The sequence below is a fragment of the Odontomachus brunneus genome, unplaced genomic scaffold (assembly GCF_010583005.1).
Source record: "Odontomachus brunneus isolate Ranch 3 - 2012 unplaced genomic scaffold, Obru_v1 Obru_scaffold_205, whole genome shotgun sequence".
Taxonomy (NCBI): domain Eukaryota; kingdom Metazoa; phylum Arthropoda; class Insecta; order Hymenoptera; family Formicidae; genus Odontomachus; species Odontomachus brunneus.
This window is the reverse complement of record NW_022639655.1, coordinates 492,220-505,075: the sequence shown is the minus strand read 5'-3', so window position 1 is coordinate 505,075 and position 12,856 is coordinate 492,220. Positions and strand designations below refer to the sequence as shown.

The 12,856-nt window shown below is 30.3% G+C and overlaps 1 protein-coding gene across 7 annotated transcripts in view; it reads right to left on the bottom strand.

Moving 5' to 3' along the window:
- LOC116852188 (dopamine D2-like receptor) overlaps positions 1-12,856 on the bottom strand; it is a 452,239-nt gene that overhangs the window by 21,907 nt on the left and 417,476 nt on the right. For all 7 annotated transcript variants that reach the window (XR_004379713.1, XM_032832265.1, XM_032832266.1 and 4 more), the window contains exons 4-5: positions 12,005-12,257; positions 8,253-8,353 (exon numbers count right to left, since the gene is read on the bottom strand). Coding sequence is in view for 6 of the 7 variants with exons in the window: in XM_032832265.1 (XP_032688156.1) it covers positions 8,253-8,353; positions 12,005-12,257 (354 nt within the window). In the remaining variant the exon portion in view is untranslated. The remainder of the gene's footprint in view (positions 1-8,252; positions 8,354-12,004; positions 12,258-12,856) is intronic.

The window sequence follows — 12,856 nt, the reverse complement described above, 5'->3', positions numbered from 1 at the left end:
AGATATTTCACCGGTCCGGGACTTTTTGAACACCCTGTATAATAATAATATATTTCTTTATAATTTATCTCCTTACAGTTATATAGTTATTACCTAATTTTTCACGCTAACTTTTAGTATCATTAGAATATTAGAACAGAATTTTAAATACATAGAAAAATTGATTCACAATTATTTCATGCTGTTTAAAACTTTTGAACTTCATGAAGGCGATTTATTTTTAAGCATTTTATTTCATCCTTTTTATTTACTAAATGTTTGTTTTTAAAGTCAATTAAAAAAAATTTCTTTTCTCTAGAAATTAATTAGAAAAAAAGTTTTGTCTTGTATCTTTGAATATTCTCGTATTTTCAAGAAATGGAATTACCCAACTTCCAAACCGGTTGGACAAAAGAGAATTTCCTTTTTTTGAAGTTGGTTAACAGATAGATATGATTTGGTGAATCTTTAAAATTACTTGATCAATTTATATTTGTTCTATATTGATTTACAAGAGATGATAGTCCACAAATATGAATATGTAATTAATTTTGCTCTTTCTTTCCATCAAAGATTGTACATAATTCGCAACTATGAATACTACCCTTAGTGTATGTACCTTGAGTGTATGTTACGCAAGTGAATATAATTTGTACTTTTAATAATGCTCTTTGAACCATAAGTCCCATTTTAATCAGTCAGCTCCTTCTTTTCACTTCTATTATACCAAATTTAACTTTCTATTAGTATACAATATTATAAAAGACACAAACACTAAAATAAATTTTCAAATAAGTTCTTTTTTTCTCCTTTTCTAATTTCTGAATCTAATCGAAATGTTCAATGTTAAAATAATAAGGAAGATTGCAACAAAAGAATATTTCCATTTTACATATTTTTACCCATTTTACATATTTTTTTACATGTATTATATAATTCGCTGAATGTAAATATTTTCTATTCATAGTTAAATAAGTCTCATAATTAATACATTTGTTATTGAAATTAAAAATAAAGATTAAATGCAGATAAAATATTGAGACAATTAAAATTATAACATAATTTTTAAAGTAATTTTTCAAATTTTGAAGGAAGCGGTAAGAATTAATAATTTTTAACATCAATGTAGGTAAATATGGCATATATAGCGTTATATCGCAAGATTCTCTTTATTGGTCCTTTTAGTCTAATGGAATTTCTTAATGTAGAATCAAAATTTTGGTTCGGGTTTTACATTAATCTAGTCGACATCTAAGAACGTTCTGCAGCAACCTTGTTTTTCGATTACCTTTCCAAGTACGTGCTTTCTCCGTGTTTAAGCTCTTAAATACTTAAAGATTTTCTGCACTCTTCGATAGAAGGAAAGTAAACAAAAGTTTGTTGGGAAATTCCGTTTACCTTCGCGGCATCACGTGGTCTCAACTACTTAACAAAGGACTAACATCGTATTTTTCGAAAATCGTCTTAGTTAGAAATGTTAGATATTTGCTAATATAAATGTCCATTTTACATTGTTTTATATAAATGGATGTTTTAAATTTTGTTGCTTCTGTCTTGTTTATAGATTGAACAACCTTTTGCTTTGATCAATCTGTGATTAAGCTCACTTTAATAAAACTTTGCGTACAACTTTTTAATTTCAAATACTAAATATATTTAAAACTAGATCAGTAATTACAAGTTAGATTAAAAATCAATTTTGAGATTGATTAAAATATAAATAACTTCTGTTCACTTAGCCTTTTGAAAATTTAGTAGCGAAAAATTTTTATAACTTGATTTTTTAACATTTATATTAATCACATATTTATAACTTAATTTTTGAAATATTTATATATATATTTATATATATAAATACTTCATTTTCAGGAAGCTAAATAAATAGAAATCATTTATATTTCGATCAATCCCAAGATAAATTTTTACTTTAATTTTTGTAATTACTGACCTAATTGAAAATATATTTAGTATATTTAAACTTTAATAAAATATTCTGATTTCCTTTCTTCGCTATATTATATAAAATATAATAAAATTAAAATATAATTAAATAATTAAATAGTAAAATATAATTAAATAATTATATTATTAAAAAAAAAAATTTATATAAATATATATAATTCTTTCTATTTTAACACGTAATATTTATAGCGAAGAATGGCAATTGTAATATTTTATTAAAGTTGTACTCGAGTAGTACATATAATAGAAATAAATGGAATTTAATGGAAGCGTATCGCGTTTCTTAAAGCTAAAGCTGCTGAATAAACTTTATATTAAATTCACAAGCTGTGAATAATTTTACATGCGATTCCGATGCAACGATAAATTGACGTACTACACATAAATAAAGATGAATGCTACCATTCTGGTTTACGAGTTTGCGCACAGTAGTTGTGCGAATTTTATACAGTTGTAAATAAATATACACTTTGCATAATAATAATAAAACATCACGTAGCATTTAAGCTACACATTTGGAATAAATGGTGTGTATCTCTGTTTAAATAATATAAATTTCTATAATTTATGAGGACAGATTTGCATTTATGGCAAATTTCAATGTCTACGCAAATATTTTATTTAAATTCAATTTGTCTCTTTCCTAATTCCGTTCATTTAGCATTCTCAAATATGCTTGTTTTAAACAATTTTATATTTCTTTTAATAATAGTATCCATAAAAGGCAAATCTTCCTTAATAATATGCAACTCGCAAAAGCTTTGATGTAAATTGCATCGCGATGCATGAACAAGTATAATGTAACGAAACGTGTACTTAGGCAGGTGCGAGCGAAAAGAGTGACGATTAAGCTGCGTTGAAGTAGTTGGCTATTCAAGACAAGGCTGGCCTCGTCAGCACAACGGAAATGAAAGCACGTGCGAGAGCGTGCGAGAAAAGCGAATTATCCGGAGATGCTCGGGACTTAACCCTCGGTCGCACCATCTCTCAGCTCGCTCCAGCTGCCGCCAATCTCCGCGAGAGATTGTCTCGTTGGAATGCAAGCCTTACGCGGTCGCGAAAATTGAAAAGAATTGTCGGGTACATCGGGCGCGCGACACGCTTCCAAGTGGAAGCGGCTTGTACTCACGCTTAACACGACTGCGAGAAGGCCGGATAATGCCGCATAAGAAAACGCATGAATAAATTTTGCCGCAAGGCGATTTCCAGTAAAAGGTAGAATTCGCAATAAACGCAAATTGTATCAGAGCAGAAAATAAGTCAGAATATAATCAGTACTGGCCAGAACTTTTGGTCACTGGCCAATACTAGATCTTACTCAATTCGGTCGACGTTTGTTTTGAAAGTAAAAAGACAATAAGACTAGCCAGTTTCTAAATAATTATTATCAATTTCTGATCAGTTTCTAGTCAATTGTTATTCTTACGTTTAATTCTTTTCTTTTAACTAGTAATACAACGCTAAATTATTTCAGTCGTTCCTTTTTCAATCTGTGTTCAATAGAATTATTTATTCTTAACAGAAGTTCGACAAATTTACTAACTACCGAAATCGGTTAATTATCGAATTTTGATAGAAAATAGCTATTGAAGGAGATTGAAAAATAATCGAAACATTTAGCATATTAGTCATAAAAATATATTTTATGCACTAATCCCGTAAAAATATTAAATATCTGTGTATATTTGCATTTATATCAAAATGCATATTTTTTAGCTCTTTTTATATATTTATATTTCCTTTTTAATATTTGCTATAATAACTACTCATAAAAAAGAGTTAATAAAACCAAGAACATTAACTTCACATAATCTAATTTTATTGCAGCAACTAAAAATAGAATGATTAAAAAGTATTAACCAGAATATTGTCGGTAGATAATAAAGTCAGTAGAGAGAGTAAATAGATATAAACAAATTTATTATTTGCTAATTAGTTTGTTCTGATTATTAATATCTGGATAATTTTTAGTCAGAAAATAAGAACTGAATGTTGCGAGTTTAGATTGGGCATGCACTAACTATCAGTTACTAATCTGTTTGGTCTATAACATCTATAATATACTAGAATATTGTTCTCTACATTCAGTATACACAAAAGTTATATACTTAAATAACGCATTGGTAGCGGATCTAATGATTGATTGGAATACAGTTACTCTACAAATAGGAGGATACACCGTATATGAGGTTACTGAGTCAAGGTACATACTGTCCATGTATACATATACGAAACAGTGTGTATACATATTTGTCCAAGTTGTACATCATATAGCAGAACGGAACTAAGGCTTATGAACTAGTATATTATAGACGTCTGGTATATTATAGACGGTTTGGTCTGGTTAACTTCTGGCTAGTTTTAACCAAGAAAATACTATTCTAACACAAAATTCCATCCATTAAGAATTTGAATTACCTCTGTACTGGCTAATTTAATTAGTTTTATCTCAACATGATTTTATTCAGTTACTTAACAGTTATACTGTCTGATAAAACTGACTAGTTTTTGTCATGTCACTAGTTTTCCTTGAAAATTTTTATAATTTTTATAATTTTTACTCGAGTAAATTAAATTTAATAATTTAATATTAAATTTTTCTAATTTTTACTCGAGTAAATTCTCCCTAGGATGTATTTCGGTATTTATTGCCAACACTGAAAATCTATATTATACATTTTTCCATACTGGCATTGAATATTGTAATGTAGCCTTGGTAATATATACAACCCTTATAGAAATATCATACTAAGAATCATTGATAATTATTTATTATCCAGTATTTTTAATACTAAAAATAAGTAATTATCAATGATTCTTAGTATGATATTTCTATAAGGGAAGAATAATATCTCATACGTTTATATATTAAAAAAGAAGTAGCGCATGGAGTTTATGTGAGCGATTGCTTAAGTTAAGATTGAAACAGCGAGATTCCATGATTCAATGGATTATTCTAAAGATAAAGTCTACTTGCGCAGTTACGTATTCAACAACCCGAGAAATAGTACCAAGAGACACGAAGAGTTAAAAATCCAAGAATTTATAGACCTGCTGGCACGAGAATCGAGAATGCAGTAGTTCAAGGATGCATAGTGGAACATGTAAACGTAGAAAGCTTATAAATCGTACTTTGTTCAATATTTTATGGTAACGCTTATATTATGAGATAAAATAAATGTCCTAATTGGTGACCAAATAACCTTACTGAAAGAATAAATTAATTAATTAATGATATATGTGTTAAGCTACACAACATTTATTTATAAGAAAAGCTTAAATATTTAGGATTTTAATTATATTATATTCTTTTAATTTATGGGATGATTTTATTTTGTTTATATATTCTTTCAAAAGAATATCTGATGTACTATTTAGTGACATAACAGTTTACCCAGTAGACACAAAGTATCATCCATATTACAGTGTTAGCTCAATCATATGGTATATCATGAATCTGCTACTTTGTTATATAACAAATTAACAGTTACGTAATATACCATATGATTGAGCTGACATTATATAATATCGATGATATTTTGTGTTTACTGGATAGTTTTATCCGAATTTGTTACGTAAGGTTCCATTTAGTGATCAAGTAATCTCATCGTGAAAATAAAGAAATTTATAAATTTATAAATAATAAAAAATAATAAGTATTCACACTATATATATATATGTGTGTGTGTGTGTGTGTGTGTGTGTGTGTGTGTGTGTGTGTGTGTGTAAAGTTGTGTAAAGTGGTTGGGTGGGTGGGAGTATCCATCCGAATGAGACGGCATAATTATAATCGAACTTTACGGTAAGTTCGTTCTGTTATACAGTTATGCAAGTTCTCGTCCGTATGGATAAATCGTAACTGTTTAAAGTTAAAATTTGGCTAAATGAAGAATAAAAGTTCTCAGCTAAATTTTCATTCAAATATGCGTGAACTATCTAACATAAGAAAAAACAATTTTATTTATTTAAAATAGTAGATGGAAAGGATGGATCCTTAATAATAGGTCTATTGTAAAACCTCAGAGGTATTCACTTGGTTTTATAATAGACCTATTATTAAGTATCCATCCTTTTAATCTACTATTCTTAATAAATAAAATTGTTTTTTTTTTATGTTAGATAGTTCACGAATATTCGAATAAAAATTTGGCTGAAAACTTTTATTTTTCATTTGGCCAAATCTTAGCTTTAAACAGTTACGATTTATCTATACGGACGAGAACTTGCATAATTGTATAATAGAACGAACTTACCGTGAAATTCGATTATAATTATACTGTCTCGTCCGGATGAATTACTCCCACCCACTCCCAATATTCCCAACCACTTTACACCAGATTGGGCAGCTTTAAAATAATGAAGTTCTTGGCGCGCGCGATGCAGAGGCCACCAGAGCGCCACCTGTATTGCACTTTATGTATACTTTTAAGAAGCTTATTAAGGTAACCGCGATAGGGCGCGACTACGATTTATCCATTCGGACGAGACAGCGTAATTATAATCGAACTTCACGATAAGTTCGTTCATTTATACAAATATCATAAATCGGTACAGAAACATGAATGTATTAATATATCAATAATTATTATTATATTTATTATATATTATATATTATATATATTATATTATTATATATTATTATATTTGTACTATATAATACATTCTGGAGACGCAAGTTATTATATTAATGCTATTTCTTAAGAGGATGCTGAAGTCGATGACGAACTCGAACAATGTCGATAATGTAGAGACGATTGTCACTAACATAATCATGCTATCTTTTTCGTATTTCTTGTATGTACAGAACTTACATAAATGTGTGTTGCTTAATTTTATCATATTCAACGGAAAACCTAATCATATATGTGTAGAAATCTTTCTGCAAACTTTTTCGATATTTTTAAGCTTTCAAATGCAGATGCAAAGGTAGAGTGATGTTCTTCAAAGTTTTTCTGTTTGGAGCATTCACACTTTCGGCATGTACAAGCTGCGGAACTTTTGGATTAGGCAAATATTATGCTGACAGCTTGAGATTTTATATTAAAAATTTTTTGTTCGTTTTCATTACATATTAAACAATGCTTCTATTTATCTTTGCACGTACTTTCATTGCGTAAAAGCATTTATAACTCTGTATACCAATACGAGGTAAACTTTGCAGAAAAATGTCAGCGTTCTGTCTGTGAAGTTTTCAGCTTCAGCATCCCCTTAACTCTATAATAAATAAAATTTATAAATCATATGTTCTTTTAGAAATAAAAATGTCTATATTATTTTATGCCATACTTAGTTTGTCATTAAGGAAGACAAATAAATATCTTAGTAGTGAGATTAATTACGAATATCTTGTATTACTTTCTCTGCTTATAAAATATGTCTTATTCTTCTCTCAAGTTTCACATTACTATTTCAATCACTTAAAGTTAAAGAATAATTGCATAAATGTAATAAATAGAAATGTGATATTAATCGTCAACTTCTAAGATATCAAGTAACTGTTCGAACTGTCGCTATCAAGAGTACGCTTGCAATGATATTTTATCATTTATTATGACTTCTAATTTTATTGATACAAAATTTTTCATCATTGAAAATATATAAAATTTAAAATACTATTAAATGTGGTTTTAAGATAAATGTGAATTCATATTGAGTGGTTTATTGAGAAAAACAAACGCAGTTGTCATTAATTGGGATTTTCACCTTATAATGCGAATGCGAAATCTTTAAAGAGAAAATATTCTTTTAATTCGATTAGTTTATGAAATATATTAATGTGTAGTCCTTGATTAGATTTTAATATATGTCCTCTTCTTCGCACAAAAATCACTTTAAAATATATATTGCGTTAGAACAAGAAAGCAGACATCGATACATGTATTTGCATGCGTGCATGCTAAGCAGTACTTGTATCGATAAAAGATACAGCATAATACGATCATCATACACAAAACATAATTTTCATATATTTTTTATAGTGAAAAGAAAGAAAGAAAGAAAGAATTTCTCTCTCTCTTTCTCTCCAAGTAAGAAAAAATTTCACTTAAAAATGTGACATTAATATCTCAACAAGATTTTTCATTTGTTTCCAAAACTTTGATTGTTGATAAGGTTGACAAAGAATTTTAATTGAGTTCGCAAATCCTCCGATTGAGTCAAGGACGATCGCTAAATCGAATATGCGTATAAATTGATGAAAGAACATCTTCGGAAATAAGACTCCGGACATTGATCGTATTTGTTGTAATTTTTATAGCATAAGTAAATCGATTGCTAAGTATATAAAGAGCAGTATATAGTCAAGTACTCACCTGCGTGTGTGTGCGATATTCTCGATGATGCTCCCCGGTTTTATATCGCCTAAATTCGGTTTTTTGCTAGCACGAGCCCTTCTCGCTCTATTTCGCAGAGCCTGAAACGGTCAATTGAAACATTGCGACATAAATCAGTCGGGAGGTTATAAACGCAAGGCATAAACGTACAATATAAATCTTTAAAATTCCTACGGACAACGCCTGAAATGTATTATCGAAAGCCTATCTCAAAGTATAAGGAAATTTATTTCGATGGTTTTTACGAAGAAAAATCTGCGCGCCGATAAGCATTGTAATATTTCACTACTGATTTAGTTGCATCGAAAAGAGCTTCGTTTCTCTTGTAAGTTTAGAAGAAAAGCTATGCGTTTTCCAATATTCACATTTTACGATAACGCCCTTCGACGTTAGCACATTTTGATGCTGTCATTTTCATAGGAAAAGCGAATCCCTCATAATCTTACACCCAAAAAATATTACAAACCTGTCCTTTGCAAAACTTAGAATTTTTAAATATTAATAACAAAGTCGTGTAAACCGTGAGTGAGTAAACCGTGTCTCTGTGTCGTTTAATGAAAGTAGTTCTGTTGAGGGCAGTTTATATTTTAAATGTATTTATACTTACATTTATTTACAAGCTTTCTGAAAAACATTTGAATAATTAAGACAAAATTTGAACTACAAATTTAAGATCAAGTTCTAATAAAATGCAAAATTTACTAAAATCCTGCGTTCTTCGCAAAATTGTTGTAAAATCCAACAGAATATTTCTTTTTTCTTCTCTTTAAAGTTATCTTCTATGTTTCATATAATTTAAAGTTACCTTTTATGTTTCACATAATTTAAAGTTACCTTCTATGTTTCATATAATTTTAAGAAGAATTTATAGTTGGCACCGATATCCTCAGTTTTATCATCGATATTATCAGTTTTGCAAACAATGTGAGTTTATGATACCACGCAGGAATGTGGCTGCATAATATTGAAAACAAAGATCATGTATCAATATTATTGCAACATTTCACAGGTATTATCCGTGCACAACTGCCACAAGTATGAAATTAACAAACCAATCGAAATATTCCACATACCGCACACAGCGGAAATTGTCAGACTAGTCGTATATTTACGTTCAACCGCAATATAATCGCAACCGCGGCGTCAACCGCAGTGCATTTGTTCCATCTGCGCCCGCAATTAATCCTATAAAACTCCAACAGTTTTGTCAACTATAGATCGATTAGAACATAACATCCGAATATAACACCCGGATAATATCCAAATCCCATTGCGCAACTCACAATGAGATCGTTATAATTACTTCGTGCCATTAATATGAAAATAGTTGTGTTATATTGCTGAGAACATTTTCAGTTCAAGTAATTGCGCTATTTAATTTTGTAATAAAGGAAAACCGGTGCTAGATGCCCTATATTTTAGAATTTCGAAATTACAACTTCTCAGGCAATTAATTATTGTGACTGACTGTATAAACACGATAGAGACAACCTTTTTCTATGTATTAATGCCCTTTGTTAATCGTTTTTATTTTGTAATAACAAAAATACAAACATGCAGCAATATAGCCATCTTACCTTGGGTTCAGTACCTATTCAGTATCTATTTGTGAAATATTCAATAATAATAGGTTAATGATAGGTTAAAATAATAGTTTTCTACTTTTGGATATTTCACAAATACATGATGCCTTTTCATAATTTAATTTAGTGTTTCTAATTTTTTTTAAATATAATAACTCATTTCGTAATATTATTGTTACATATTTTACGAAACTATGTTACCTGATACTGTTAATTCTTACATATATTTTCCGCTATGCTACCCTAACTCTATTCTATTCTACTCGATTTATCGGACAGCATTGAGTTGTCATGAATCATGAAAATATTAGATGCTTGTGCCTATCATATTTTTCGGCCCTAGTGAAACTAACTCGTACTGATTCTAACTCGAATTATCGTAAACACCCATTGTCTACAGTATCTACATGGAAAAAGGACCATGTAAGCATTAAATAAATTACACAATAACGTAAACAATTCTTGTAGACATAATCTTGAAATCTATCCGGCACAACCCTGATAAAATATGTATCTTGATTTAACAATTCTAGAATCTCCGTGAGAGGTCTCCACAGCTCTCCTACCAATCTTGAATTATGGGGCCAACTTTACCTTTTTCGTCTATATGCTTTCTTTCAATCATTTTATGAACGAAAATTGTATTTATTAACAAAAACAATATATCATATTATATATCAATATATCACTTACAAAAAATTTTATTCTAACTAATATCACGTCGCTTAATTTCATTCAGTCACGATGGAAAATATTAATACAAAGTTTTAAAAGACTCGAAAATTTACTTCATTATTACCAAATCAGTTTTTCCTATTGCTTAACCGTAATATGATTTTGATTTTAATGAAATTCAGGAAAAAATATTTATGTATTAAAAAGACCAGTTTGTGATTTTGTATCTACTATTCCTCTCAAGATAAATACTAAAAATTGAGCAATATACTTCTGGGACCATATAGTCTCGGTACTCTTCCTACGAATTTGCTCGATTGCACTGTACTCTTATGACTTCTATAATATATCTGATTACATGGTGCCAATTTTTGTGTGTTACTTTATTTCTTTCCGCAGCTTCCAAAGAGACAGTAATTACAAAACAAATTTCAAAAAATTGCACCACCCGGAACGAAGACAAGAATTTATTCCAGCGGCATCGTGTCATACATGTGACAATTAAATTACGAAGACAGCGCCTCGCCTTCACAAGGGCCTTTCATGGTGCAGCCAATGTCGCGATCAGTTCACGTTCCTGAATTAATCACCGAGATAAAAGAGACGCGAATAAATTTTTGCGCTTTTGTAATCGAACAAGAGATAATTCCCTTTGCGTCTTGTCATCGCGCGTGTACGCGTCGATTCGACTACAAAGACAACTATCGATTTCCTTTTGGAGCAGAATACTGGCAATGAATTGTAAAGCGTCTTTTTTTTTATACTATCGCTATGCAACATATTATATCATTTTTAAACATTAACTAGTGTAATTTTAATTACTTCGAAGTTTTATACTTTATCGGGAAGAGAATTACAAATTTTTAAGATTACAATATCTATCAGTGCATTTGAAAGTGTAATTATTAAATAGCTATTTTTTAATTGTTTCAGAATTTCTTCAGTTTTAGAATTTACACTAAACGTTAGAGTACAATGACAATTTATTTAATATATATATATATATATATATATATATATATATATATATATATATTCGTTTGACGCGCAATTTCGATTAACCGTATAATCCTATATTTTCCGCTAGACGGCCTGACCTATTAATATCAGCGTTTCTCAACTTCTATGAGAGAACATTTTTTCCCTCGTATACTATACTTTATATGTGCGCATAAAAAGGTCGTGTAATCTTGTGATAAAAACTTCGACTTGAACAAAAAGATTAATTCCCTCAAGTTTTATGGCGTAGCAGCCATGAGACAAATATGATCCTGCCGCATACGATAACGTGCCCATCGAAAGCATATATGAGCTATGCTTCATGAGTATATGGTGGTATATGCAATGTGAGACTTTTAAAGCAACGCACCACGCGTTCTTTCAATTCGCTCTTGTGAAAAACGCGGAAAGAATACAGGATCGTACGGATGTCGGATTCGGGGGTAAAGTATCATATTCCGCGCTGCCTCTTACCTTGAATATGTTATAGTAGAGGAATACCATGATGATGCAGGGTATATAGAAGCTGGACAGGCTCGAGTAGATGATAAAATCCGTATTGTAGAACAGACATTGGTCCGGTATCCGGTCGGGGGTGTTATTCAAGCCTAGGACAATCGGGCTGCCGATCGCGGCCGATATCGCCCAGACCAACAGTATCGTCAGCCACACTCTTCTATTGTTCTTATGCTTTGCGTACTTTATCGGCTGGGTCACCGCTATGTATCTGCAATACAAATCCGTTTCGCGTGCGTTGCAACTCTCCGAGCACGCGGCGAGCATTATATCGCCGTAAAACCGTCCGCGGGTAGATTCGGCAACACTCCTATCTTACCCACTCTTCAAAATCAGGGTGTCTCGTACGATTTGTAGCTGATATTTATTGTTGTTGATTTACTTGATTATTATTTTTAACAATTATGTCTCCCTGGTAGAAACTTAATGCAGTTTTTGAACAGATATTGGACAATTGAGTCAACTTTTGTTTAATAACTGAAGAATGATACTACTTGGGATTCCAATTCGAATGTAATGCCTGCTCGCAATTACTGCACAAGATGCGCAAAATCTTAACTCACTGATCGAAAACAGAACAGAAAGTGGACAAACTATACAATTAATTGATAATTTTCTGTTGCTCATAAAATTAGTAAGTTTTCCTTTGTAAAGTTTCATTTTTTTGCATGTTTCTTAATTGAAAAATTTTAATGTTAATAAAAGTCATAGCGCAGAAAATCTTTGGTGTGTAATACAGGGTGTTCATCGTATTTATTTTTTTTATTTATTACAATGATCGAGAGAAAAAAGCTATAAATATACTTAATT